The following is a 27,004-nucleotide window of genomic DNA, read 5'->3' on the forward strand; positions in this document are numbered from 1 at the left end:
TGTGGGTGGGTCTACCAGTGGGTGAGTCTGGGTGAGTCTGGGTGGGTCTACCTGTGGGTGTGGGTGGGTCTACCAGTGGGTCTGGGTGGGTCTGGGTGCGTCTACCAGTGGGTGTGGGTGGGTCTAACAGTGGGTCTGGGTGAGTCTGGGTGGGTCTACCGGTGGGTCTACCGGTGGGTCTGGGTGGGCTCACCACTCTCTCCTTGGCCGAAGGTTCGAGGCTGGAAGAAGGTTTTCCGGGTGGTGAGGACTGAGCGCTGCTGTCCCCCGGTCTCTGACGTCAGGGAATCATCATCATCTAACCCTTCCTCTGAGAGACAGACAGGCACACAGACAGGCAAACAGGCAGACAGACAGACAGACAGACAGACAGACAGGCAGACAGGCAGACAGACAGACAGGCAGACAGGCAGACAGGGAGACAGACACACAGATAGGCAGAGAGAGACAGGCAGACAGACAGGGAGACAGGCACACAGACAGGCAGAGAGACAGACAGGAAGACAGACAGACAGGTAGAGAAACAGACAGGGAGACAGAGAGAGAGATAGACAGGCAGACAGACAGGGAGACAGAGAGAGACAGACAGGCAGCGAGACAGAAAGGCAGACAGACACATACACAGACAGACAGAAAAAGAGAGAGAGAGAGAGAGACACAGACAGACAGACAGGCAGACAGACGGGTTAGTTCTTTGTATAATATCCTAATGAATGAGGTCGTTTCAGAGACCGTGATTACTCACACAGCTGCAGGTCGCAGTAGTCGATGGTCACGTTCCCCGAAACCTCTACGTAGCACCAGGGGCCCTCGGGGTCGTTGTCAGGGTTATAGCACTTGTTGCCGGGGAGACTGACCTCAGCGATAAACTCCTTGTCCGTGCTGAGGGCCTTCGCCACCGGCGAGGACCACGGCATACAGGTGTGGCCGCCCAAAGTGACGGCCAGGTTTTTGGCGCCCATCTTTGGATGGCAGGAACTGTTAGTAACCCACCAGACTCTATGTAAATAATCAGGACTTTTAGCGTGTATAGAGCCAGTATATCTCCACCAGACTCCATGTAAATAATCAGGACTTTGTGTGTATAGAGCCAGCATATTTACATATATACATACATACATATACATACATACATATAAATACACATACAACATATACATACATACACATACATACATAAATATACAACATACACACACATACATACACGTATACACACATATACATACACACATACATACACATATACATACATATACACATACATACATACGTATACATACACATACATACATACACACACACATATACATACATATACACATACATACATACATACATACATACACACACACACACACACATATACATACACACACATACCTATATGAGAGGCCGTATAGGAGGTAATTCTTACTTCTTACACACACTATCATAATCATGCATATACACCACAATACTCATACACACACACTATTATAATCCTTTTACATGTACGTATGAGAGGGTATAGTCATGTATGTGAGAGAGTATAGTAGTGTATGTGAGAGAGTATAGTAGTGTATGTATAGTAGTGTATGTGAGAGAGTATAGTAGTGTATGTGAGAATAGTAGTGTGAGAGAGTATATAGTTGAACAATGTATCAATGTGACAATGTAGAGTTGTTTATGCGAGAGCATATAGTAGTATATGTGAGAGAGTATAGTAGTGTATGTGAGAGAGTATAGTTGAAAAGGAAGTTGGTTTGATCAATCAGGAAGACAGTTTAAATTCTCACTTCCTCATTGGCTAAAGGGGCCATTTTAAATTATCATTATCTGGTGGGCTTGCTGCTTTGAAAGTACAGCTAGCACCAAGTCAGAGGAACAAGGGACATTTAAATCAAGCAGCAGAAACTTTAAGGACAAAAACAACCTTGTTGGATGAAAACATTTATTCTTATCTTATTTAGTTTCTTTTTCCACGGTCAGTTTTTGTTTGTGGGAGTAAATGGTAATGAGGAAAACATTGCTATCTTTTTCACTGATACACTGCGGTCTATTCAGAGAATTGTGAGGGAAACTGACAATTTGGGACATGACAGTGTCATTTTGGAAAGATTAATTTCTGCGATCAATGGTTATACTCGGACAATCTCTTTCTTGCTCTCGATTAACCATTGTCACGGTTAGTCAGGAAAGACTAGGCTTGGACCCAAATGCAGTTAGAGGTGATTTATTTAAACAAAAAGAGTCTTACACAAAGTGTCCTCAGGAAGATAGCCAGGCAGGAACAATCAAAAAACAGAAGCCACAACAGCACAGAGAACAACATCCAACAGGAAACATGGCAACAGAAAACAGGGCAAACAGAATGAAATGATCCGACACCAGGCAAAAACAACACAGAGACTAAATAAACCAGGTAACGAGGACTAACAAGGGACAGGTGACACTAGGCTGGGCAAACAGGTGAAACACATTAGGGCAATCACAAGGGAGGGAAAACCAAAGACAGGAAGTAAACTATATAAGACAAGGGAAACAAGACTGACTTCAAAATAAACACAGGAAACAGAACATAACAGAACTCACAATCATGACAACCAGCAGTTTGAAGAGGATCACAATCAGGAAAGCTTTGGTGTAGAGCTGAAGATCTTTGTCCGAACCCGACGGGACCTTAATTTCTATCATTTCACACAGGCTCGCGCTCCAGGTTGCACGCGGCAGTGCAGAGGCAATGCAGAACATTTTAGTTGGGAGTGACAACGCTGATATGAATGAACCCCCATTACATTTTGAGACTTCAATGTTGTTGTTCCAGAAAATGACTTTTATTTTCATGTTATGAACAGAATTCTAGAAACTGTAGACCCACTAACCAATGACGGTAACCATGGCATTCAATTATTTTTGGGCCTGGTGAACTCTATCAGTCAGCAAGTTCATTAGTGTCAAGGCAATTAACAAAGGTTAATAAAAGGCCAGTGACAAGTTTCCTTTTTAGTCAAATGATTATTCCATTTTCAATTGTTTAAAAAAGACATTAATAATGTATTAGGAAATGGTGAGTTATTGACAACGATGCTTCTTCAATTTAGTCAAGTTCAACAGGCAACAGATTTTAATAATGTATGTTAAGGAGTTCTCGGAAGTCATTCCTGACCAAATCCCTGAGTGTTTTTTAATGCAAAATCCATAGTTTCCTTAAAATCCTCGAATTTTTTCAGGACTGGCAACCGCAGGCAGTTAATGCATGTGTTTGCGGTGGGTAAATGACGGCCTTGTCTGAGGGGCAGCTCATGGAGAAAAACCACTGAAGGTCGTGGAGAGAAGCCCAGGGGTGGAATATCATTTGCTCCCGTCGCAAAGGCCAGGATACCCCCAAGTTGCAAGGGTCCCTCTTGCTCTGAAAAAGAAATACACCAAAGAACACCAAAAAAGAAATTGAACCTAGCATGTAGAAACCTTTTAAAAAGGAGGGAAAGACAAAGACAGACAGAAGGGCATATGAAAAGATTTTTATTCCATAACTAGCAATAATACTTACCCTCAACATCCAGCAGGTAGTTCCTCCAAATGCAACCACACATTCCTCTGCCCTTCTTTTGTTGCTGCCCACTGCTGACAAAATTTCAAAGAGCTGTTCTAGAACATCAGCTGTGAGTGGGGATGGCTCGTGACAAAACAGCGGTCTGAAAGCATCTGGGGGCATTCTTATTGCATCAAGAACACCAAGGGTCTTCATCCCCGAATCTGTAAAAATGTATCATGAGAAGATACAAATATCTGATTTCAAATTGGATAAATTATCACACAGCACATGAAAGGGATGACTTATAAGACAGTTAAGTGTTTTTGATTATGCAACTATCTAAAACGTGATGTTCTTTAAGTTATTTTATATGATACATGTAAGCCTTTATTCGGAGTGTTTGCAAGGTTGTACACTGGCTTTTAAAAATATGTTGAAATCTTTAATTATTCTTAACCCTTGTAAGGTGTTCGGGTCTGTAGGACCCGTTTTCAATGTTTGCTAAAATAAAAATTATGCTATTTATTATTTCTACTAACTCAAACTCACTGGCCTTGGCTCATTTTCTGTGAAGAACATAAAAAATAACTTATTTTCAATGAGTGCACACGGTACAACCCCCTACACATAACTATTACATATGAGGTGTTCGGGTCTACTGGACCTGAGTGTAATTATTACAGTGTAATAATTGTAGATGCTATGAAACTTAACGGTGTCCTCCTCCTAATTGGGCCTGCTGTGTGTGTGTGTTTCACCTGTTCTGATTAAGTTCTAAGAAATAAGCACCAATAATGATAATGATTGATGATAATGAATGAAAAATCTTGTTTCTATTTTATTTATTTTTTACCTTTTTTATAATTGAATTTCCTTGTTTACTCACAAAAAAATGTATATGATCATATGATCTCACAGGAGTAAATGGCAAATATGAACCCTAAATGATGTATATATCATTGGTAATTGAGCTAAATAAACCTCTGTTAAGTATTTTTACATCAATTGTTATGGCTGTATTGATTTAAAAGCCTAATAATGTGGTGGATCCACCAGACCCAGGAACATTGGCTGTGTAACAAAAATATGAACACCACACAAGGGTTAGCTAATTATGTTTGCTAAAAAATTGAGTTACACAAACCTTTGAAGTGCTCCACTGACTCAATGAACCACCTGAAACATGATATCCTCCACCAAGAGATCTTTGTCTTCTATGCGTTTCAAAGGCCTTAGACACCCAGCATTGGCCAGATAATCTGTAATAAATCATTGTATAGTATGAACAACACAAGATTAGATATATTAAACAAACTGTTCTTTCCTGGAGGCCAGGCCTGTATGGGTTGATGAAATTAGGTGATGCATGAATTTATATGAATTACATCTTTTATTTAACTCCTTTAATCACAGTAGTATATTGAGCACTGACCAAGCCTGGTGTAAACATTCATATGAAGTGCAGATTGCAGAAATATAAATACAAATATGTGGCTTTACCACACTTAATCAGGGCTCTCAAGTTTTGAAGACAGGCAAGAGTGACATTCTAAAATGTATAAGCACTTGAGAGCCCTGCTGACTCAATAAAACGTGATTTTAGTTGGATCTGTTTGTCGGTCTTTAATTTTGCAGTGTTACTGTGATATATATGTATGGCTATAATTATCATTTTAGGCTAATGTAATATCCAATGTTAGGAGGTTAGCAGCAGGGTTACCCCTGAGTGTACCCTTATGGTTGGTTTATGCCTTAAAATAGTGGCCAGGATTTCTGGGAAAAGGTACAATGTGTGTGTCTCCATTTCAAAAAATCACTGCAGGTTGGTTGTTTGTGGGCGACAACACTGTCATGGTTACTGTCTCGGCAACGTGAGCTAATGTCCGCTAGCTAATGTAGGTTAACTATAGCCAGTTAGCTTTGTATGTAACGTAACGAAAACCCACCCATCTCAGAGGAGCGAAGCTTAATATTTCATTCAATAAAATTATGATACAAAAGGACCACTAACTGCACAGGTCTTATGTTGACAACATGGACGCAGATATAGTAAACTCCGAAGGCAGTCGTAATATTTACCTAGTAGGCTAGGCTAACGCTGTTGCGCTAACGTTGGCAAAACATCGGCGTAGCTTTAGCTAGCAGTCTAAACTTGTCTCGAGTCCGGACCTTTAACTGTCTATGGTCCGGACTCGAGTACCACAGCCCTGACAGGTAGATATCACTTAGCTGAACAACAACAACAAGCTGCAACTTTTCTGATTGATACAATGGGAGCCTGACTCTTGCATATGACCCAAATCTGCCTCTATTATGGCTTGAAGCCATAACCTCCGCCTGTTTTTGGCAAAAGCATGCTTCCCCCTAGGTATGTTAAACATCAGGCACCCATCACTGGCCCTGTTTGTACAATTAACCACGCAACAACTCCTCGGCATTTTGACTTACGCTATGCTGCTGCTACTACTACTATTAGCTACACAAAACACGTCTTCTTTTATGGAGTTATATTACTATCATAAGTCAAGAGCGCATTATTTCAATTTGAGAGCATTTCTCACTGATATTACGTTCAGATTTCTTGCTCTCACACTCAAATAGTCACTGCTCGTGCTTGGATTTGCTCTGCTTGCGCTCAAACTTTCTGCTTGGACTCAGATATGTTGTTGTTTGGACAGATTTCCTGCTCTCAGCTTTGAACCTTCTCCTCGCACTCAGGCTGATTCTGCTCACTTGCAAAGTTTCTGCTCTCGGATTTCTCCTGCGCGCTTGGATTTTTTTGTGTTATAACCAAAGCCGGTCTACGGAAAGCCGTTCCACTCCCTATTCAGCCCCATTGTACCGGATTTTGGTTGCAGTTCCACCAGAGTTCCACTGGGGGTGATTGCGGTCCAGTGCAAAATGAATGAGACTCTATGGAGCTAGACGGCTAAATTTGTCTCTTTCGCCTGATTGTCGTTGAGAAACCTCAGATTTGATTGTAGTTTTTCAACATGTTCAACATGGGTTATAGGTCGAAAGTTGAATGAACGAGTACTCATGTCCTTTTGATTTCTTACAGGGTGAGTCGTTGTAGCCCATAACACGCTAGCATTCTGCTAATGAATGCTGATTGGTCAGTGAAGGACTGATTACGATCGGAGATCCCGCTTGACGGCATCCGAAGCAGAACCAGAATGTCAGGGTGAATATTTCGGCGTGGTCTTTAAAACATCAGCAAACCTCTTTCTAGCACATGTATTAACAGGGAGAGCCTAACCTGTCAGCTGTGTTGTCGATGCCTCGAGAGAACACAGGAAGCGACTCAGAGCTTGCCGTAAAGCAGTATCTCTGGCCGTGTGTGTATGACGTCACTGACATTTTAAAAGGCTTTTTAGAACAAAAAAGTGACTTTAAAAAAATCTAACACACAACAGTGTGTATTTTTTTAGCCTCCCCTTTCGAATGCAACATTCAAATTACTAGACAAAAAATTTGGGTTTTGAGGGGTATACAGTGCCTTGCGAAAGTATTCGGCCCCCTTGAACTTTTCGACCTTTTGCCACATTTCAGGCCTCAAACATAAAGATATAAAACTGTAATTTTTTGTGAAGAATCAACAACAAGTGGGACACAATCATGAAGTGGAACGAAATTTATTGGATATTTCAAACCTTTTAAACAAATAAAAAACTGAAATATTGGGTGCAAAATTATTCAGCCCCCTTAAGTTAATACTTTGTAGCGCCACCTTTGCTGCGATTACAGCTGTAAGTCGCTTGGGGTATGTCTCTATCAGTTTTGCACATCGGAGACTGACATTTTTGCCCATTCCTCCTTGCAAAACAGCTAGAGCTCAGTGAGGTTGGATGGAGAGCGTTTGTGAACAGCAGTTTTCAGTTCTTTCCACAGATTCTCGATTGGATTCAGGTCTGGACTTTGACTTGGCCATTCTAACACCTGGATATGTTTATTTGTGAACCATTCCATTGTAGATTTTGCTTTATGTTTTGGATCATTGTCTTGTTGGAAGACAAATCTCCGTCCCAGTCTCAGGTCTTTTGCAGACTCCATCAGGTTTTCTTCCAGAATGGTCCTGTATTTGGCTCCATCCATCTTCCCATCAATTTTAACCATCTTCCCTGTCCCTGCTGAAGAAAAGCAGGCCCAAACCATGATGCTGCCACCACCATGTTTGACAGTGGGGATGGTGTGTTCAGGGTGATGAGCTGTGTTGCTTTTACGCCAAACATAACGTTTTGCATTGTTGCCAAAAAGTTCGATTTTGGTTTCATCTGACCACAGCACCTTCTTCCACATGTTTGGTGTGTCTCCCAGGTGGCTTTTGGCAAACTTTAAACGACACTTTTTATGGATATCTTTAAGAAATGGCTTTCTTCTTGCCACTCTTCCATAAAGGCCAGATTTGTGTAGTATACGACTGATTGTTGTCCTATGGACAGAGTCTCCCACCTCAGCTGTAGATCTCTGCAGTTCATCCAGAGTGATCATGGGCCTCTTGGCTGCATCCCTGATCAGTCTTCTCATTGTATGAGCTGAAAGTTTAGAGGGACGGCCGGGTCTTCGTAGATTTGTAGTGGTCTGATACTCCTTCCATTTCAATATTATCGCTTGCACAGTGCTCCTTGGGATGTTTAAAGCTTGGGAAATCTTTTGTATCCAACCGGCTTTAAACTTCTCCACAACAGTATCTCCCGGACCTGCCTGGTGTGTTCCTTGTTCTTCATGATGCTTTTCGCGCGCTTTACACGGACCTCTGAGACTATCACAGAGCAGGTGCATTTATAAGGAGACTTGATTACACACAGCTGGATTCTATTTATCATCATTAGTCATTTAGGTCAACATTGGATCATTCAGAGATCCTCACTGAACTTCTGGAGAGAGTTTGCTGCACTGAAAGTAAAGGGGCTGAATAATTTTGCACGCCCACTTTTTCAGTTTTTTATTTGTTAAAAAAGTTTGAAATAGCCAATGAATTTCATTCCACTTCATAATTGGGACCCACTTGTTGTTGCTTCTTCACAAAAAATTACAGTTTTATATCTTTATGTTTGAGGCCTGAAATGTGGCAAAAGGTCGAAAAGTTCAAGGGGGCCGAATACTTTCGCAAGGCACTGTAGCTCCATAGAGCCCCATTCATTCTGCACTGGCCTGTGAGCGCCCCCTGTATGGATCTCTGGTGGAACTGCAACCAGTTCAGAAGCCGGAAGTAACGAGGGAGTGGAACTTCTTCCTATATTAGAAATTCTTTGGTTATAACCATTGACATATATATAATGGACCAATAGATCCCGTGTCTCTGGACGGAGACCAGTGAAGGCTATTAGAAGCACTTTTGCGGTGATCTCTTGCTTTACTGAGCAGCCTCCAACTGACGGAGACAACGTAAATGTGACGTGAGCAACGTGTCTGAAAGTGTGAAGTCTTCTGGTAGCTGTGCCGAGAGAAATCTCAATCATTCCCAATCTTACAGAGACGGAGAGCGTAGGTATATGTAAGGAGATAACATAAGCACAGGCTAATTATTGCTAACTAACATGCTAGTTAACATTAGCAATTAAACCTAAACAGCTAATGTAAGTCGAAACTGCCTGCGAGCTTCTCCTGTACTATACGGTAATTCCTCTACTGTGTGACAGTAAGTCTCGTGGTTATGACACAATCGTTAGCCTATTTTTACAAAAACGTCTGCTACGGAGCCATAACGTGAGGTACAAGGTAATGGAGCCTTTTATACATTGTCGTGTTTCTTTAGAACTAAACAATGGACAAATAGTCTTTAAACGCTTCAGATGTAAAGTTATTCGCAGTCAAGTGACGTAAAAAAAAAAAAGGTGGTCAGTGGAATGCTAACAAGACGTGATACCTTTGTAGCAACAAAATGGCGCCATCGGAGGTTCGAGTTCTGAAGTGAAGCTTATGGTGCATTCTTTTAGTCCACCGAAGTCGTTTTACGAGTTGTTTTCCGGAGTTACGACCCGGAAGTTGCAAAAAGAACGCCCCCGAGGTCGTATTTACGACTCGTCAAGTCGTCTGAACTCAGAGGACCCCGAGCTCACTTTCAAAGACGGCTACGTCGTGCATCACACGTAGTAAACATTGTGGTTATCTACAATTTTAAGCGCTTTTGTCTTTGTTGTAACCAAATGAAGAAGTCGTACACATAACGCTGTATACTGCTACCTATAGGCATGTCTTATTAGGAGTTAAATACCGCCTGATTAGTTATTTTGTAGCTTGTGCAGCTGTAATTGGCTAGAGACGCTCGGTTGCTATATGACAACAACGGCTTTAAGCCGAGTCTTGAGCAGAAAGCAGAGCAGTAGCCTAACGTTAACGTTAATCAAAACGTAATTTTCATGTATCAAACTGTGAAATATATATGTGTAATATGTCAATAACTGGGTGAATAGAATCCTAAATGTTACTAAAAAATGTTACAAAAATCCATCTTTTCTCCGACTCGTAGTATTGTGTGACAAAAAGAATGCAACAACCCGCGGTTATTCGTTTTTCGACACAGATGTGATGTCACACTCGAGCTACTAGTCGCGATTACAAGACAAAAAGAACGCACCATTACCCCCTTGGTTATAACCATTGACATATATATAAGGTTATAACCCTGTCAAAAGTCAACAACCAATAGAATGCCAGCTGTAGAGTTGACCAATGAAATGATCCCAACCCCGTTGAGGGTGCGTTCACTTTACTTTAGAACGTCTGTTGAGGGCGGCTGCACTGTAACCTGACTGTAACCAAGTTTATATATCCCCGCGCCGTTTATAGCTTTATTATAAGTATATGTCAACAATGTGCACAGAATGGTCGACGCACTTTCACCTGCACCCGTCAGGAAACGGGAGAAAGCTTTGAAGTGGGACGTATGAAGTTATGTCCACAACTACGAGGGTGAGTAACATAACTTAAGCACCTAGCTAGCTAGCTAGCATATGGCCTAGCTTGATGTCCAGAAACAAATAGATGTTCTTTATTGTAGAAAATGTCGCTCAGGAAGTTATAGACTACAGTTTCCCTCAACTGCAGCCGGGACATTCTAACGCTTAACGTGAAAAAGCTTAACGTGGTTTAATGTACCTAAACAATGATCAATGATTACCAAACTTCTCTCTCATATTGCTCCTCATAACCAAAAGAAAACAGAAAACTGTCAAAAAAAATCTAACCCAAAGTCCAATTATTATGGACGTTATGTGACTGATAACTGATTGCTATCTGATTGTACAACTGTAGTCTATAACTTCCTGAGCGACTGATCGTCCGTTTTTGCCCCCTTTACATAATAAATATGGCTATGAAATAGAACATGCAATACATAAATGAGGCAATACATATATAGGCATTAGTCATTATAGTTCAATAGCCTAAATACATATGTTTTACTTATATTTATTTCCGGGGACTTTTATTTATTCCGTCTATTTATATGCACGTTATATTCAAAGGAAGTTTAGTTATCTCACAGGCTCAGACTAAAAGCAGCAGCAGCAGCAAGCCTGCCTGACATCAGTGCATAGCATATCACTGCAAAGAAAATAAAATATGAATAAATCACGAGCGCGGTAGATTCCCAGGTCAGCTAGAGCGGGTAACGCAGCTCTGCAGATGGACCAGAGTCAGCTAGCTGCTGCAGCTAGCTGCTAGCTAGCTGCAGCAGCTAATATTAGAATATTAGACCCAGCACCGGAGGTCTGATCCCCATGTTTTAAAACGAAAATCAAATAACCATTTGTTTTTTAATACCTGTTTATGAAATGAAAATCAAATGAACAAAAAAGTACACGGACCCAGTCTGTTAAGTACAATTTCACCACTAATAAAACAGATCTAGAAATGATATACTTTATTTGCAACTTAAATGCTATTTTTTTAATTAATACAAAGCAAACTGAGCAGAAAGAACAAGTATTTTGTTTGTTTGTTTCTCTTCTTCCAGGTGTGACTGAAGTACCCCTGTTGAGCTGCATCACAGCTGCACTATGTGCATGGACCTGTGCCAGTCAGCACATTACTCACCTGTGTGCAGAGGACAGGCAGCAGTAGCACAAACCAAGAAGGTTGGCAAGTCTGATAATAATGTAATTGTAAAAAAAATAATAATAACATAATAGTAAAATCATGTTACATACACTTATCATTTATGTTTCTTGCTTAAATTCACAGGGTGCACAACCAGGCCTGGGAGAGAAAATTACTGATGTCCACAAAACCAAATCAGAGAAGGTAAGGTAAGATAGTAATGATGTTAAAGCAAGCTATGTACACCTAATATATTACGTGTTGATGTCTATGAATCTGTCTTTAATAGGAGCATACTATACAAAGACAGTGGAGAGTTCCTGGATCGGTCTGTCCTCAAAGTGCCAGAGATCTACAAGGACTTCACCCTTTTCTGCACCATCAGCGTATAATCAAAGTGATAAAAGAGAGAACAAATTATTGTTTTCTCTGTTGACATGAATAGGTGCCTGTAATGTCTGCCCATATATTCAATCAATTCAATAAATGTTGATAAGTATCACTGATATTTCAGGCATGTGATTGGCTAAGGACAAAAAAGCAGGAAAATATACCGAGACTCGACACACACACGCCGATCAAACTGGTGGCGGATCTATATGGATAGTAAAGCAGGACCCATAACAACTTATTTGAACAAAAAAATTATATTTTTTATTTTACAGCAACATCCAGCTTATTATTAACACTGCTTCATCACCACCTCTCTCTATAACAACAACCATGACAAAAAAATATATATATTTTAACTTATTTTTGTTTTACATTTTTACCCAACTTTAACAGTTAAATGTGCAACATGCAAACTTTCATGTCAGAAGAAGGCCTCAATGTTATCAGCTCGTGCGATCTCAATGTGCATGTTCTGCTGTTGGATCTTCCACAGTTTCATATGTTTTGGATGCATCATATGTTTCCGGAGTGCAATCTTCCCACTTGTGCCATAGTTAATAGGGTGGTTGCAAATGTTGCAAATTGCTTTACCTGGTTCTCTAAGTTTGCTAAAGCAATTGAGTGATAAAGTGTTTCCCTTGTCTCCAGCAACCAGCTCCATTTAAAGCGATTCTTGACCCCCTCTTCGATAGACTTTAATTCAGGGCTGTTAAGTGCTAGCTTGGCCATGACTCTGTGTATGCTGGAAATCAAGAATAATGGAAAATTTTCATTAGAATGTAAGAATCCATATCAAAAAAAAATTCATATTTAAATTTTTTGACTATGTCTATCCGCTCTTTAGAAAGGTTGAAAACTAGAGCAGAGCTACAATTTTGACATCAATACTATGGAGAAAAACTGCCATATAGATATTTTTTAATATTACCTCACAATAACTATATTAGGCTGCTGTTGCTTTAAGATCTGACGCATGGTCCTATTTATATATATATATATATATATATATATATATATATATATATATATATATATATATATATGAAGACTTCAGATGCAAAAGCCTCTAAATGCCATCTGAGATTTTCTTCTAAAATGAGCACTTTTATCAAGCTTGTATTTTGAACCAGTAATTTAACTTGAATGACAATTAATAGGTAATTTTCATTGACCTTAAAGTGAAATAACTGAACATAAACATACAAGCTTGATAAAAATGATCCTTTTAGAAGAAAATCTCAGATGGCATTTAGAGGCTTTTGCATCTGAAGTCTTCATATACATACATACATACATACATATATACATATACATACATATACATACATACATATATATATATACATACATACACATATATATATACATACACATATATATATACATACACATATATATATATATACATACACATATATATATAATACACACACACACAAAACACACAAAAAAAAAAAAAAAAACAAAAAACACACACACACAAAAACACACAAAGAAAAACACACACAAAGACACACACACACACACACACACACAAACACAAACACACAAAAAACACACAAGAACAAAAACAGACACACAAACAACCACACAACAACGAAAAACACACAAAACAGCACACACAACACACACAAGAAAAGAGAAGAAAAACAAGAGAGAGAACAAGAAAAGAAAGAAGAGAGAAACAAGAAAAAAAAAAAAAAAAAAAAAAACAAAATATTATATATATATAGATACAGACAACATAGATATAGATATATTATATATATAATAAACACAAAAAAAGAAAAATAAAAAAAAAAAAAAAAAGAAAAAAGAAAGGAGAAAAAGGAGAGAGAGGAAAAGAGAGAGAGGGGAGAGAAAAAAAGAAAGAAAAAAAAAAAAAAAAAAAAAAAAAAAAAAAAAAAAAAAAAAAAAAAAAAAAAAAAAGAGAGAGAGAAAAGAGAGGAGAAAAGAAGAAAAAAAGGAAAAAAAGGAAAAGGAGAGAGAGAGAGAGGTGGAAAAAAGAAGAAAAAAAAAAAAAAGAGAAGATGATGAAGGAAAAGAAAAAAAGAAAGGGAAGAAGAGAAAGAGAAAGAAGAGTGAAAATGAGGAAGGAAGGGAGGAAAGAGAGAAGGCACAGATCAAGAGCAAAACGCCTTTAATGTTACATTAAAAAAAACTTTATCACAAACATTCACAAGAAATGAATTTATAAGTTGCTAAAACCTTGAAAACGACTTGCTACATAATACAACGATTCATACAGCAAAGTTTTAAGGGTGGCTAGATAACGTTAGTAGCTAACTTAAGTTAGCTATCTTATTATTATATAAGTTAGCTAGCAAATACAAAAGCTAGCAAATACAAATAATGTTAATGAAGCTTAACGTTAAACATCCTGCCATAGTGGAAAATCAATCAATGAAAAACAAAGTCAAATTAGTAATTATAGGTTATATTAAGACACAAGCAATAATACATACCCAGATCATCCGATCCAGCGATGTTCTTGTCACTGTAGTCGAGCGAGAGCGACTGAGGTAAGTTACTACGCAGCAGTGAAATTGAGCAGGTGAACAAGCTGAACGCAAATACGTGACGTCCTTGTTGATACTTGGAAAGGAAGGAAAAAATGCATCTCTTTGCCACCTGTAACTGTGGTACGCGTCCTGTGTTTCCCTTTTGCAGCGACCATTACCGTGGTTCCGTCCCGGGTTACCATGGTGGCGGCTGTGAGATGCCGCCGCCGCCACAACCCCCAACCTCCCTTTTTTTTTTTTTTACAGATCTGCATGATTCACGTAGGTCATATTTTTAGGTCAGAAAATCCGGATTAATCCGCAAAAATCACATCCCTGCTTAAATCATTGTAGTTTTTCAGAGCAATAAGATACAGATTATTAAAACCATGTTCACATTTGCAACAAATTAAAACCCTGATCAAGGCAAATAGTTTTTTCATGTTCCATAACATTTATAAAAAAAAAAAAAAACAGTACAATTGAATTTAGCAGAGCTGACACTTGATAAATAGCTTTAATTTACCTTGTCAAAACAATGAGTAATTCATAACAAATTGCACAATATTTGACACAAAACCTTAAAAGTGTATGGTTCATACTACGGTGAAGCAGTACAATGTGCCTATAGGATTTACTGTAGCAGGAACATTGATATTGGCAAACAGATGACCCAGGTTCAGGTGAGTTTGTGAGCAGGGTTATGAATAAAGATAAGATAAGCCTAGTGTTCACAAGAGGGATGATTCAGGTATGGCAAGACAAATTAAGAATAATTCAATTAAATAGGAGGTATGTACAACTAGTAGAAGATAAATTAACTATACAAGAGCAATTAAGGTAAAGTTATGAGGTAGTGGCAAGCTAAAGTATAGTCAATAGCATGGAGTCAAGTCAACAGTGTACACCAGAATAATATATACTGTGATTAAGTAATGATACTTACTGTTGTCTGTACTAATATAACACAAAAAAATAATATAGTGTTTGATGCAGTATGGAGAACAACCAAGTCCCATATGAACCCAAGAGACTTTAAGTGCAGCTGTTGATGATGTTCACTACAAACAAAACTTGCAGATGGTTGTAGTCTGTAGCCAGCCATACAGTAGGTAGATCTGGAGCAGATGGTTGTAGTCTGTAGCCAGTCATACAGTAGGTAGATCTGGAGCAGATGGTTGTAGTCTGTAGCCAGCCATACAGTAGGTAGATCTGGAGCAGATGGTTGTAGTCTGTAACCATCCGTACAGTAGGTAGATCTGGAGCAGATGGTTGTAGTCTGTAGCCAGCCATACAGTAGGTAGATCTGGAGCAGATGGTTGTAGTCTGTAGCCAGCCATACAGCAGGTAGATCTGGAGCAGATGGTTGTAGTCTGTAGCCAGCCATACAGTAGGTAGATCTGGAGCAGATGGTTGTAGTCTGTAGCCAGTCATACAGTAGGTAGATCTGGAGCAGATGGTTGTAGTCTGTAGCCAGCCATACAGCAGGTAGATCTGGAGTAGCAGGGTGAATTCTAGCTATCATGGGTTGGTGATATGACACACAGATCAACAGGGGTCAAGCCCCTCAGCCCCACCTGGATGAAAAGAAAGTAAAACAAAATACTTCTTTTTTCAGTTCAGTTTGCTTTGTATTAATTAAACAAATAACTGCTATTTAAGGAGCAAATAAGAAACCATATCATTTCTAGATCTGTTTTTATTATAGTGATAAAATTGAACTTAACATTACAACGTTTTATACAGACTACTATGAATCCATTTTCAAACTAATGTTATATGAAGGAATGAAGACTAAATTCTGATGAACAACACACAACAGTGATGCAAAAACTGACACAAACAATCCAGTTTATTGTGTTCTTTCAGTTATATTACAGTTTAGGTTTTACTACTGGCTCTAACATGAAATTAGCCAAATCCCAGGAACATGGTTAACCAAACGAGGAAAAAATATAAAGTAGGGTCATCACATATACACATACTGTCCGTCATATGTCGTTCAATCTAGCTAGCTATACAATAAAGAACATCTATTTGTTTGTGGACATCAAGCTAGGCCATATGCTAGCGCCATATGCTAGCTAGCTAGCTAGCTAGCTAGGTACTTAAGTTATGTTACTCACCCTCGTAGTTGTGGACATAACTTCATACGTCCCACTTCAAAGCATTCTCCCGTTTCCTGATGGGTGCAGTCGACCATTCTGTGCACATTGTTGACATATACTTATAATAAAGCTATAAACGGCGCGGGGATATATAAACTTGGTTACAGTCAGGTTACAGTGCAGCCGCCCTCAACAGACGTTCTAAATCTAAAGTAAAGCGAACGCACCCTCAACGGGGTTGGGATCATTTCATTGGTCAACTCTACAGCTGGCATTTATTGGTTGTTGACTTTTGACAGGGTTATAACCATAGACAGGATATAAGGTTATAAGGTTATAACACAAAAAAATCCAAGCGCGCAGGAGAAATCAGAGAGCAGAAACTTTGCAAGTGAGCAGAATCAGCCTGAGTGCGAGGAGAAGGTTCAAAGCTGAGAGCAGGAAATCTGTCCAAACAACAACATATCTGAGTCCAAGCAGAAAGTTTGAGCGCAAGCAGAGCAAATCCAAGCACGAGCAGTGACTATTTGAGTGTGAGAGCAAGAAATCTGAACGTAATATCAGTGAGAAATGCTCTCAAATTGAAATAATGCGCTCTTGACTTAGGATAGTAATATAACTCCATATCTCTCTGCCCCCCGGTTGTGTACGCAAGCAGGGATGACGTTGCCGAGAAACCCAACTAGCTAGCTAGCAGCGCTAACGTCACAACCATGCTAACATGAATTTGGGGGGACACTGCAGATAGGATGACGTTAATAAAAAATGGATCCTTAGCTATTTTTTAATCAACTTACCTCTTCCTGGATTTCGACGACGATCCACCGAAACGCTGTCTCGTCTGGTAACGGGGTCCTCCGTGTTGCATTGAGCTAGCTAGAAGTAGCAGTGCTAGCCTGGAGCCAGGTCTGACTGGATTTGCAGTTCCACCCCTGAATAATCTCTGTATCTCCAAATCAGAGCTCTGTTGGACTTGATTTAATTGTCGAGACATCGTTGACAATAGCTCACCATTTCCTAAAATATTATTTAGAAGACCCACAGCTTCAGTTAGCCTCTCTCTATCCATTACAGCTCCACTTCAGCCAAACTATTGATATATGACAGTGCAGGATTTTGACCGTCAAATACCGCTTCTTCTTTGTCAACCAATCAGGAGCTGAGTAATCAAACTCCCTCACACACACACACACACACACACACACACACTACTATACTCTCTCGCATAAACAACTTTACATGCTCACATATTCAACTATATACTCTCTCACACATTAGCTACTATTCTCTCTCGCATACACTACTATACTCTCTCACATACATGACTATACCCTCTCATACATACATGTAAAATGATTATAATAGTGTGTGTGTATGAGTATAGTGGTGTATATGTGAGATTATGATAGTGTGTGTAAGACAGAAGTATGAATTACTTCCTATACAGCCTCTCATAGACAAACATGTATTGTGCTTATAAATAAATGCACTAATAATGTATGTAAACCGGAGTATTGCACACAGTCAATATTGCAGATAGTTGAAGATATAAATAATAAATAAATAGTTATGAATTATCCCAGGGCCTCCCAGTGTCTGCCACTCTGAGGTTGGAGTTGAAGAGTTTGATGGACACATTTAGGTGGAATGAGTCTTAAGCTGAATGTATTCCTGTTTGACCTTTGACTCATGCAGTGGGTGGGAGACATTGTCAAAGATGGCACGTAACTTGGTCAGAATCCTTCTCTCTGACACTGAATCTCAACTGTATCCGGTGCAGTGTAAACTAGATCTAGCCTCACACATGTTCAGGAAGTCCTTGATTAGGATTGGTAAGTTTTCAAAACATTACTATATTCATTTATTCAAATTGAGCGAGAAGGGGCTGCTACATTGCATTATTTTGGATGTCCAATATCCCATATTAAATGAAGTGAAAGTATACATACTTTGAATTTATCAGAAATAATTTAGAAATAATGACTTAAGTTTTTCTTTCCCAGTGAATGTCCACTCTACTGCTATGCTGCAATGCATCACTGTCCCTGCTTGGCTTTATGCTGTTTAAATTGTGGCAAGGTGGTTCAACACACATTTATTTTGAAATATACACCATATAAAAAAGGAAAACAAATGCAGGCCTTTTCATTTTAGTTTATACTGTGCTTCAGTCTTTTTCAGACACATTTGCAAGTAATCTTCTTACAATGAACCTGGAGCCTACGGACCCCTGATTGTTTGGGGCCCCATACAGTTGCCCACCATGCCTGGTTGGTAATTCAACCTAGTGGAGCACAGTTTGGAAAATGGAAGGTATAACTTGAGACCCAGCCCATTGACTTATGTCCACTGTAGTGGACATTTGAGTTTCATTCCTCTCCTTGGAATCGTTTGTGCAAGTCTCTTAATTACTGCTGTACTGTACAGAGGACATCCTGGGCTTTTCAGTGATATGTTATTTGATTGGATGGGAGGCCGGGAACCGCCTCTATATTTCAATCCAAAATGGACGGCATAGGAACAAGCACATTTTATGGAAAGATAAGACATGAGACAAATATTGTTTGTCTATGGTTTTGTTACTATGATAATCATATATTTTCTTGTTCATTAAGGTGTTAGGAATCATATATTGAGTTCTGATAGCAACTACATTATGTATCTTTTGAAAAATTTGCCATTTTATGAATGTCAATTATAGTGGACATCAGGACTATCTTCATGTAAATAATGACTCCACATCTACCAAATGTGTTTTCGTACTCAAATGATCCTGTTATCCACTACAGTGGACATGCTGTAAATAAATCAAAATCAAAATGTGTAAATTGTAGGATGTTTTTTTAACCTTAAACAGGTATGGAATCACAAACAATATGATTAGGAAAAAAAACATTTCCTTGGTTCTCAGGAGGATAAAGAGGCCTTGACTGCAGCTTTTGTTTGTTTGCAGGTCTTTGTGCCTTAAGTTTTGTCTTAATCAAGTGGAATGCATGCTCGATCGGATTGAGATCAGGTAATTGACTCGGCCATTGTAGAATATTCCACTTCTTTGCCTTGAAAAACTCCTGGGTTGCTTTTGCAATATGTTTTGGGTCATTGGCCATCCGTACTGTGAAGCGCCGTCCAATCAACTTTGTTGAATTTGGCTGAATATGAAAAGACAGAATGTTCCTATTGCCTTCAGAATTCATGCGGCTGCTTCCATCTTCTGTCATATCATCAATAAACACTAGTGACCCAGTACGTCTGGAAGTCATGCATGCCCATGCCATTACACTGCCTCCACCATGTTTTATAGATGATGTGGTGTGCTTTGGATCAAGAGCCGTCCCAAGCCTTCTCCATACTTTTCTCTTCCCATCATTCTGGCATAGGTTGATCTTAGTTTCTTGAGTCCAAAGAATGCTGTTCCAGAACTGGGTTGGCTTTTTTAAGATGTCTTCTGGCAAACTCTAATCTGGCTTTTCTTTTCTTGAGGCTTATGAATGGTTTGCACCTTGTGGTGAACCCTCTGTATTTGCTCTTGTGAAGTCTTCTCTTTATGGTAGACTTGGATAATGATACGCCTACTTCCTGGAAAGTCTTCTTCACTTCACTAGATGTTGTGAAGGGGACTGTTGTCTTCCGTAGACGTCCAGGCCTTTTTGTATTGCTGAGCTCACCGGTGTGTTCCTTTTTTCTCAGCCAACTCCAGACCTTTTATCTGCCTAATTGATGCTGAAATAATGAGGGAATAGCCCACACCTTCTCATTAAACAGCTTTAGACTCAATTGTCCAATTACTTTAAGTCCCTTGAAATGAGGTGACTATGTATGGAAATGTTTGTAATTCAAATTAAAGATGTCAGCACTACAATTTCATCTCAATATCTTTTCAAATCCATTGTATTAGCGCACAGGGCCAAAACTATGAAAATTGTGTCACTGTCCAAATATTTCTGAACCTAACTGTACCCTTCACCATACCTAGAGATTGGCATGGTTTTATTTCAGTTAGCCTAATAGCTGGTTTGATTTGCATTGAGAGATGATCTTATGGAAAGTATTAGTTATAAAAGCCTTTTAAACCTTTTAAATTGTTAACATTGTAATAAACATTTCTATATTTTCTACTTAAATTTTTCTACTAATTTGATTCACCTACAGTACATTCTAACCACCCTCTTTTCAGTCTTTAATCATTTAATAACTTTCAATAAATAAATATTTCTTTTTGGAACCACGTCACTGTACTTCAGTGTTTACTTATGTAATAACAATATGTAATTACAACAATGCCACACAACCAATTTATTTTGGGAGAGTACATAGTACATTAGAGGTCGACCGAGTCATCGGTTTTGCCGATTAATCGGCACAGATAGTTGATTGGTGGAACTATCGTTATCGGCAAAAATCCATACCGATAGTTTTTCCTGGTTGCGTCCGTTGCTGGAGCGGCTGAGAAGCGCGCGCTGTCATTCATTCCACAGTACACAGAGCTGAGAAGGGTCTGCTGGCATCATACATTACAATAGCTGCCTCTAGAGGCGAAATAAAAACTATCACTGATGCCTCGTGTTTATTTTTGACACGTGTTACTGCGCGCTGCATGGAGAGCACGTGATGTGCGGAGAAGGCTGACATCAGATGCGCGTTTAAAGCATCGACAGCAAAAAGGTATGTATACAGTACATTTTGTCATATCATAAAGTTAGTAATTTGTTGAATAGATGCTGCATTAGTAGAGAAAGAACAGCACAACAGTATGTTTGTTTGCTTTCGAGGCTGAGATGACGCTAAACATTAGTAGTAGGCTAACTTACCTCAAACGGTTAAAGGAATACGCCACCGTTTGTTGAAAAAGGGTTATTCACCATCTCCTCTATATTTATATAGGTGGACAAATGCATTTTTGTCTCAGTGCATGCATTGTCTTAGTCCGGCGGTGCTGTGGCTAGCTTAGCTTAGCGTAATGAATGGAATCCTTTGTTGCAGTGTAGCATGTTGTGAGTAAAAGTGACCCAACAACAACAAAAACAAAACTTAATTACTTCTTGTGGCCTGCGTATTCACAATGGGTAAAAATAGCAATGCAGATTAAGACTAGATGATTTCCTAGGCAGATGTTGACTTGGGACTATTGGGTGGAAGTAGGCTACAGCCGAAGCACTGCTACTCGGCACAGAGCTATCAGCAGCCAACGGGGCTCTGCGGCCGGCGCAAAGTCACCCTTTCTGGGTTACTGTTTTACCGAAATGCCGCTGCCCTGACGAGACTTCTCTAATTCACAAAAATGGAATGGAATGTATGTCGAAAGTCTAGCCGCGATGTTTCCCCATTGGAATAAATGGCAAACAGAGCTATAGCTAGCTTCCTCCTAACGAGACCTCTCCAGGTCACAAAAATTGATTAAATTGTAATCGGTCAAAAACGTTAGCTTTGTAAGACCATAGAGTATTTGTTATATAAATGCTATGACGAAATTCAAAGTGTAAATACTATCAGTCGATTAATCGGTTATCGGCAAATACGGCCCAACCTAGCTATCAGTATGGGTAAAATCCACTATTGGTCGACCTCTATAGTACATAGTTCATTCACTGGCTGCTGGCGGTGAGTGCTGATCCCAGTGTTTGGATGAAGCGGTGAACGTCGCTAAACGAGTTGTAGAGCGGCACCGGAGCGACTCGCAGCACATTGGGCTCCCTCATGTCACACTGAAAGACAAAGACAATAAATAGCGTTAACAGGAAAAGGGTTTTGAAAGTCTGTCTCTCTGTTAATGCACAGTGTACGAGAATGTTAATAAAATATTTTGGTTTGGCCTAAAAACACTTGTGGCTCAAAACGCTGCTTTAAAACCAAAACGTAGCAATTCAAATGTAGCTTAAAAGCTGCTGGGTGTACTCACAGCGACTCCCCTCTTCTCCAGCTCCCGGAAGATTTTCAGGATAGGGACGGAGAAGGAGAGCGACAGCTGGCAGCCTCTCTGCTGAGGGTCCGAGGGCGTGACGATGTGGACGTGGGCTTTGTGAGGCTGAGCGGCGTCCTCGCTGTAATAATGCTGGATCAGATACTCCAGGTAGCCTGTCAACAGGAGAGACTTCCTGCGCAACGCCTGCATACTGGTCATGTTAAACACCTGGCAAAATCCAAACAATGTCAGTGTTAATCACTTCTCAAAATGATGTAAGACGTACATTTAGGTTAGGTTCAAGTTTCGGAGTTGTGACATAATATACTATGACATTATTATGATTTTATTCGAACATACTATACTATGACTTTTTAACACTTTTTTCAGCTTACCAGCTAATGTTTAAAGCAAATGTTTCTGTGTTGTGTCAGCCCACCATCGGCAGGACAATGGCAATACGTTATCTACTCAATAGAGGAATCAAAGAGCCATTAATTAAAATCTGAGAGCTTATGTTAAACCACTTTTTTAAGGGAAGTTGTGAAGCCATTAACCCTGAGCGTGACTGAGTGCAGTACCTCCAAACTGGCCTGCAGGGGGCAGACAAGCAGGATGGGCTGGTTGGACAGTCTGAAGCCGCTCACTCCAGGCTGCAGCTCCATGACTGAGAACGCAGAAAAACTGTTTTAACATTAAAATGTCTGTAGAACGGGATTCACGGTTCTATTTCTGTTTTATTTACATTTTGGAATTGCATTATGGGATATTTATCTGCGCTCCGGCAACTAATGTAGGCGGTTTTCAAAACTGTATAATATTGCCTTCTGATTTGGCCAAAATGTAGTATGCAGTATGCAAACAAAAGCAAAATCTACAGTATACCAAAATACTTGGATGTCATACTGATTTGGAGAAAATGAAAATTTGCAGGCTAAAGACAAACCAGCATCATGTTGCAGCGCAAAAAACAATTAATTTCCTTTACCGTTATTCATCTGGAACCGAGTTTTCAGGTCATGTCCCCACCATCCCAGCAGCCTGCAGGAGACGATGACAGAAGAAGACAAGTGTATTTAGATGAATCCGAAGTATTCAGATTACTGCAGTATAAGTACCCCCTAACCCTAACCCAAGAAAATCCCAATACTCAACACTATCGAATCCCAATACTTCTAGAATCACAATAAATGAAAATCCCAACAGAAATCCAATCAGCACCCATGCAACGCAAAAGAATTGAACGGGCATATCGCCCCCATTTCATAAACTACATGTGTTTTGCGTCCAAAGTAACTGTCATAAATATTCCGCGTTAATTCTGAATGATTTTTCACAGTTTTTTTTCAGTTTTTAGATTTTTGGATAAACCGAAATGTTCGTTAAAGGTATATGTAAATCTACACAATTTAAAGAGTCCATACTAACTTTTTTTTTTAAAGATAATTTGTTGGGCTTTTTAGGCCTATATTTTTGAGAGGACAGCTGAAGACTTGAAAGGGAAGAGAGAGGGGGAATGACATGCAGCAAAGGACCGTAGGTCGGAGTTGAACCGTGGCCCACTGCGTCAAGGAGTCATATGGGCATCTGCTCTACCAACTGAGCTATCCGGGAGCCCTGTCTGTACTAACTTAATGGAAATCTGTATTCCATGGATTTCTTACAGTGTAACTAAAGCTGTCAGATGACTGTAGATGACTCAACTAAAGGGTTAATGAAAGGCCAGGGGAAGCACTCACGCAGGTTGGATGGTGTCTCGATGTTTCTCGTGGATAAACGCCCCGGCTAGACCACCAGCACCTGAGTTTATATACTGGGAGAAAGCAGACAGACCGTCACTTATACGTCCACTGTATTTGTCTGCTCATATTCAGTCATATGTGGAAAATTCAACAACAACAACAACAACAACAACCCCGAAGCTTCAGACTTCAGATCTCTGCAGGGTAAATCCAGACAGCTAGCTAGACTATCTGTCCAATCAGAGTTTTCTCTTGCACGAAGAAAGACAGAGCGTACCTTGTAGGAGCACCAGCAGGCGAAGTCCACTCCCCAGTCGTGCAGCTTGAGCTCGGCGTTTCCCGCAGCGTGGGCGCAGTCAAAACCCACATAACAGCCCTGAGAGACCAAACACTAGGATTAGACCACTAAACCCACTACTGTTTGGATGGTTTCCAGCTTCTAAAGTGTGAGGATTTTTACTTTTAATACTTTAGCTACTACTTTTCTGATGATATTTACAGACTTTTACTTAACTAATACACTAAGTAACTAACTAATGCAGGACTTTTACTTGTAACAGTATTTTTACAGTATTAGTACTTTTACTGAAGTAAAAGGCTCTGAATACTTCTTCCATCACTGCGGTTTAAGGGAAGTGGGTTTCAGCCCATGTGTGTGTGTGTGTGGCTGTCTGTGTGTGTGTGTGTGTGTTTGTGTGTGTGTGTGCATGAGTGTCGATTACCTTCCTCTGGCCAGCCTCGGTGATGGCGGCCATGTCGAACAGCTGGCCGGTGTAATACTGAACGCCGCTGAACATCACCACAGCGATGGAGTCGCCCTCCTTCTCGATGGCCTCCAGGATGTCGTCGATTCTCAGAGTCTCTTCTCCCTGAACCATGGATCACATTGTTTAATATTTGTTCTGAAACCTCACTCCTCATCTTTAGTAATTGTATTCAAATACTAGGCCTGTAACAATTATTACATAATCATCTTGTGAAAAAGACCATCACTTTGAGCAGACTGGATTATTCAGTGCAAATATGACAGAGAATGTAGTTTAATCTCAGTAATGACTGTATATAAGGTGATTACTGTCGCTCTGTTAAAGGCAAACGTCAAGTTGTAGTTCACTGCCCTACCAGCAGGCGGCAGCATAGCCATGGTAATACTGTCTGTTTACTGAGGGCATTTAACCCTGCTGTTGTCCTCGGGGCAAATTTGACCCATTTTCAAAAAGTTTCTATATCAGAAATTTGGGTTTCTTTCAACCAAATTTTCAAAAGAAATAACGTGGATGGCTCCCTACAATGCTCTTCACAAGTTTTATTAAATTTCATAGCATTTGAAATTTCTTTTCATAAAAGAACGTTAAAAAAAAGTGAAAAAAATGTCGGGAAAAACTTCAAAAACGTGGGGGGAAAAAAACACACAAAAATGTCATAAGTTTCAGAAAAAATGTTGGGAAAAGTGACAAAAACATCGGTGAAAAAGCAACAAAAGTGTCGAAAAAGACGTCCAAAACGATTTTAAAAAGTTCAAGGATTAAATGTATGTCTGATCGTTTCTATGTTAACTGTTAGCCCATATGCCCATAACTGGCAAGGATATATATATATATATATATATATTAAATTATTAATCACAGTTATTTCTAAGACTGTAAATTGTACTGCAACAATTAGAATTGTTACAGCTCTGCTAGATAGAAAGATTAAAGGCCTCGTACCGGTCTGGGTGACAGCAGCAGCATGCTCTTCTGAGGGTCCAATCCTCGCAGGCGGATCTGAGACTCCACCGCGTACTGAGGACAGTAAAGACCAGCTGGTGTAAAGACCATTTAAAACAATAAATAAAAAAGTGTATATTGGAAATAGTCACCGACCCTGCCTTTAAATGCTTAATCGTGCAGTTTTCTGTTTGTCAAAGTTTTCCATTATGGTTATTCACACACACCTGCCAGCCAGCAAAAACCCAAGCCAGCCAGCACACACACCAAGCACGCACGCCAGCATGCACGCCAGCCAGCACACCAGCCAGCACGATTGATTTGGAGCTTGAAACGCTGTAATGGTCCTGTTTACGTGCACGGGTCCACTACATGACCAACCCTATGGAGTGTACCACGTGCGTGCATATTTGGACATATTGGCCCTCATTTATGAAACGTGCGTACGACCTAAAACAGGCGTACGACGGGCGTACGACGATTCCTACACAAAGCTCGGCATTTATCAATTTGGACGTGAGCGTAGGCTGCGATCAAATCTCACGTCTGGTCTGAACTTGTGTACGCATGTGTGGACTTGCGGTGCAGCATATAATCAGTTTAACAGGAGAAGGAGAAGTCATCAGTTGATCACTTATCAGCAATGGCAGATCTGGCTCTTTTAGAAGACCTCTATGCGCCGGTCTGCAACATTGTTTTAGCCTGTGGGGTTCTGCACAACATCGCGCAGGAAAACAGGGTGCCATAAATGTAGTGATGGAGCCAGATGACCCGATGCCCTGAGAGAAGTGTCCAGAACAGCCCCAACTGGGGGCTATACGAAGGAGACAGGATATTATTCCTTGCTTTTAAAAGGTAGCCTATAGTGTTATGTTTGGCAATGATATTCAATACAGGAAACATGACGATGCACAACATTTTTATTTATTCTTCAGGTATTTGTTTCTCTTTCAAGTGAATGATTTATTTCTGCCATTGACAGAGTTATTTCGGCTCGTTTTTCCAGCCCCTCTGCTGTCAGGAGACAGGGTCGGGGGGGTGGTCCAGCACGGGGGGCGGAGGACAAGCGCTCTCCCTCAGCTGTTGCCTCGT

The 27,004-nt window shown here is 39.9% G+C and overlaps 1 protein-coding gene and 1 long non-coding RNA gene across 4 annotated transcripts in view; both read right to left on the bottom strand.

Annotated features, from left to right (window-relative positions):
• Nucleotides 1-3,046: 3,046 nt before the first annotated feature.
• On the bottom strand, nt 3,047-17,647 carry LOC120554578. Its single transcript, XR_005638518.1, has 4 exons — nt 17,360-17,647; nt 4,662-4,776; nt 3,533-3,738; nt 3,047-3,391 (listed from the first exon to the last, which is right to left on the bottom strand). It is a non-coding gene; the product is annotated as an uncharacterized LOC120554578 (long non-coding RNA).
• A 3,959-nt stretch (nt 17,648-21,606) lies between these two features.
• Nucleotides 21,607-27,004, bottom strand: part of kynu (kynureninase) — a 29,823-nt gene continuing 24,425 nt past the window's right edge. For all 3 annotated transcript variants that reach the window (XM_039793267.1, XM_039793266.1, XM_039793265.1), the window contains 8 exons: nt 25,913-25,987; nt 24,926-25,072; nt 24,481-24,579; nt 24,201-24,274; nt 23,450-23,502; nt 23,043-23,128; nt 22,459-22,689; nt 21,607-22,264 (listed from right to left, as the gene is read on the bottom strand). In XM_039793267.1, coding sequence (XP_039649201.1) covers nt 22,145-22,264; nt 22,459-22,689; nt 23,043-23,128; nt 23,450-23,502; nt 24,201-24,274; nt 24,481-24,579; nt 24,926-25,072; nt 25,913-25,987 — 885 coding nt within the window. In that variant the 3' untranslated portion in view covers nt 21,607-22,144. The remainder of the gene's footprint in view (nt 22,265-22,458; nt 22,690-23,042; nt 23,129-23,449; nt 23,503-24,200; nt 24,275-24,480; nt 24,580-24,925; nt 25,073-25,912; nt 25,988-27,004) is intronic.

Source organism: Perca fluviatilis, chromosome 24 (genome assembly GCF_010015445.1).
Source record: "Perca fluviatilis chromosome 24, GENO_Pfluv_1.0, whole genome shotgun sequence".
Lineage (NCBI taxonomy): Eukaryota > Metazoa > Chordata > Actinopteri > Perciformes > Percidae > Perca > Perca fluviatilis.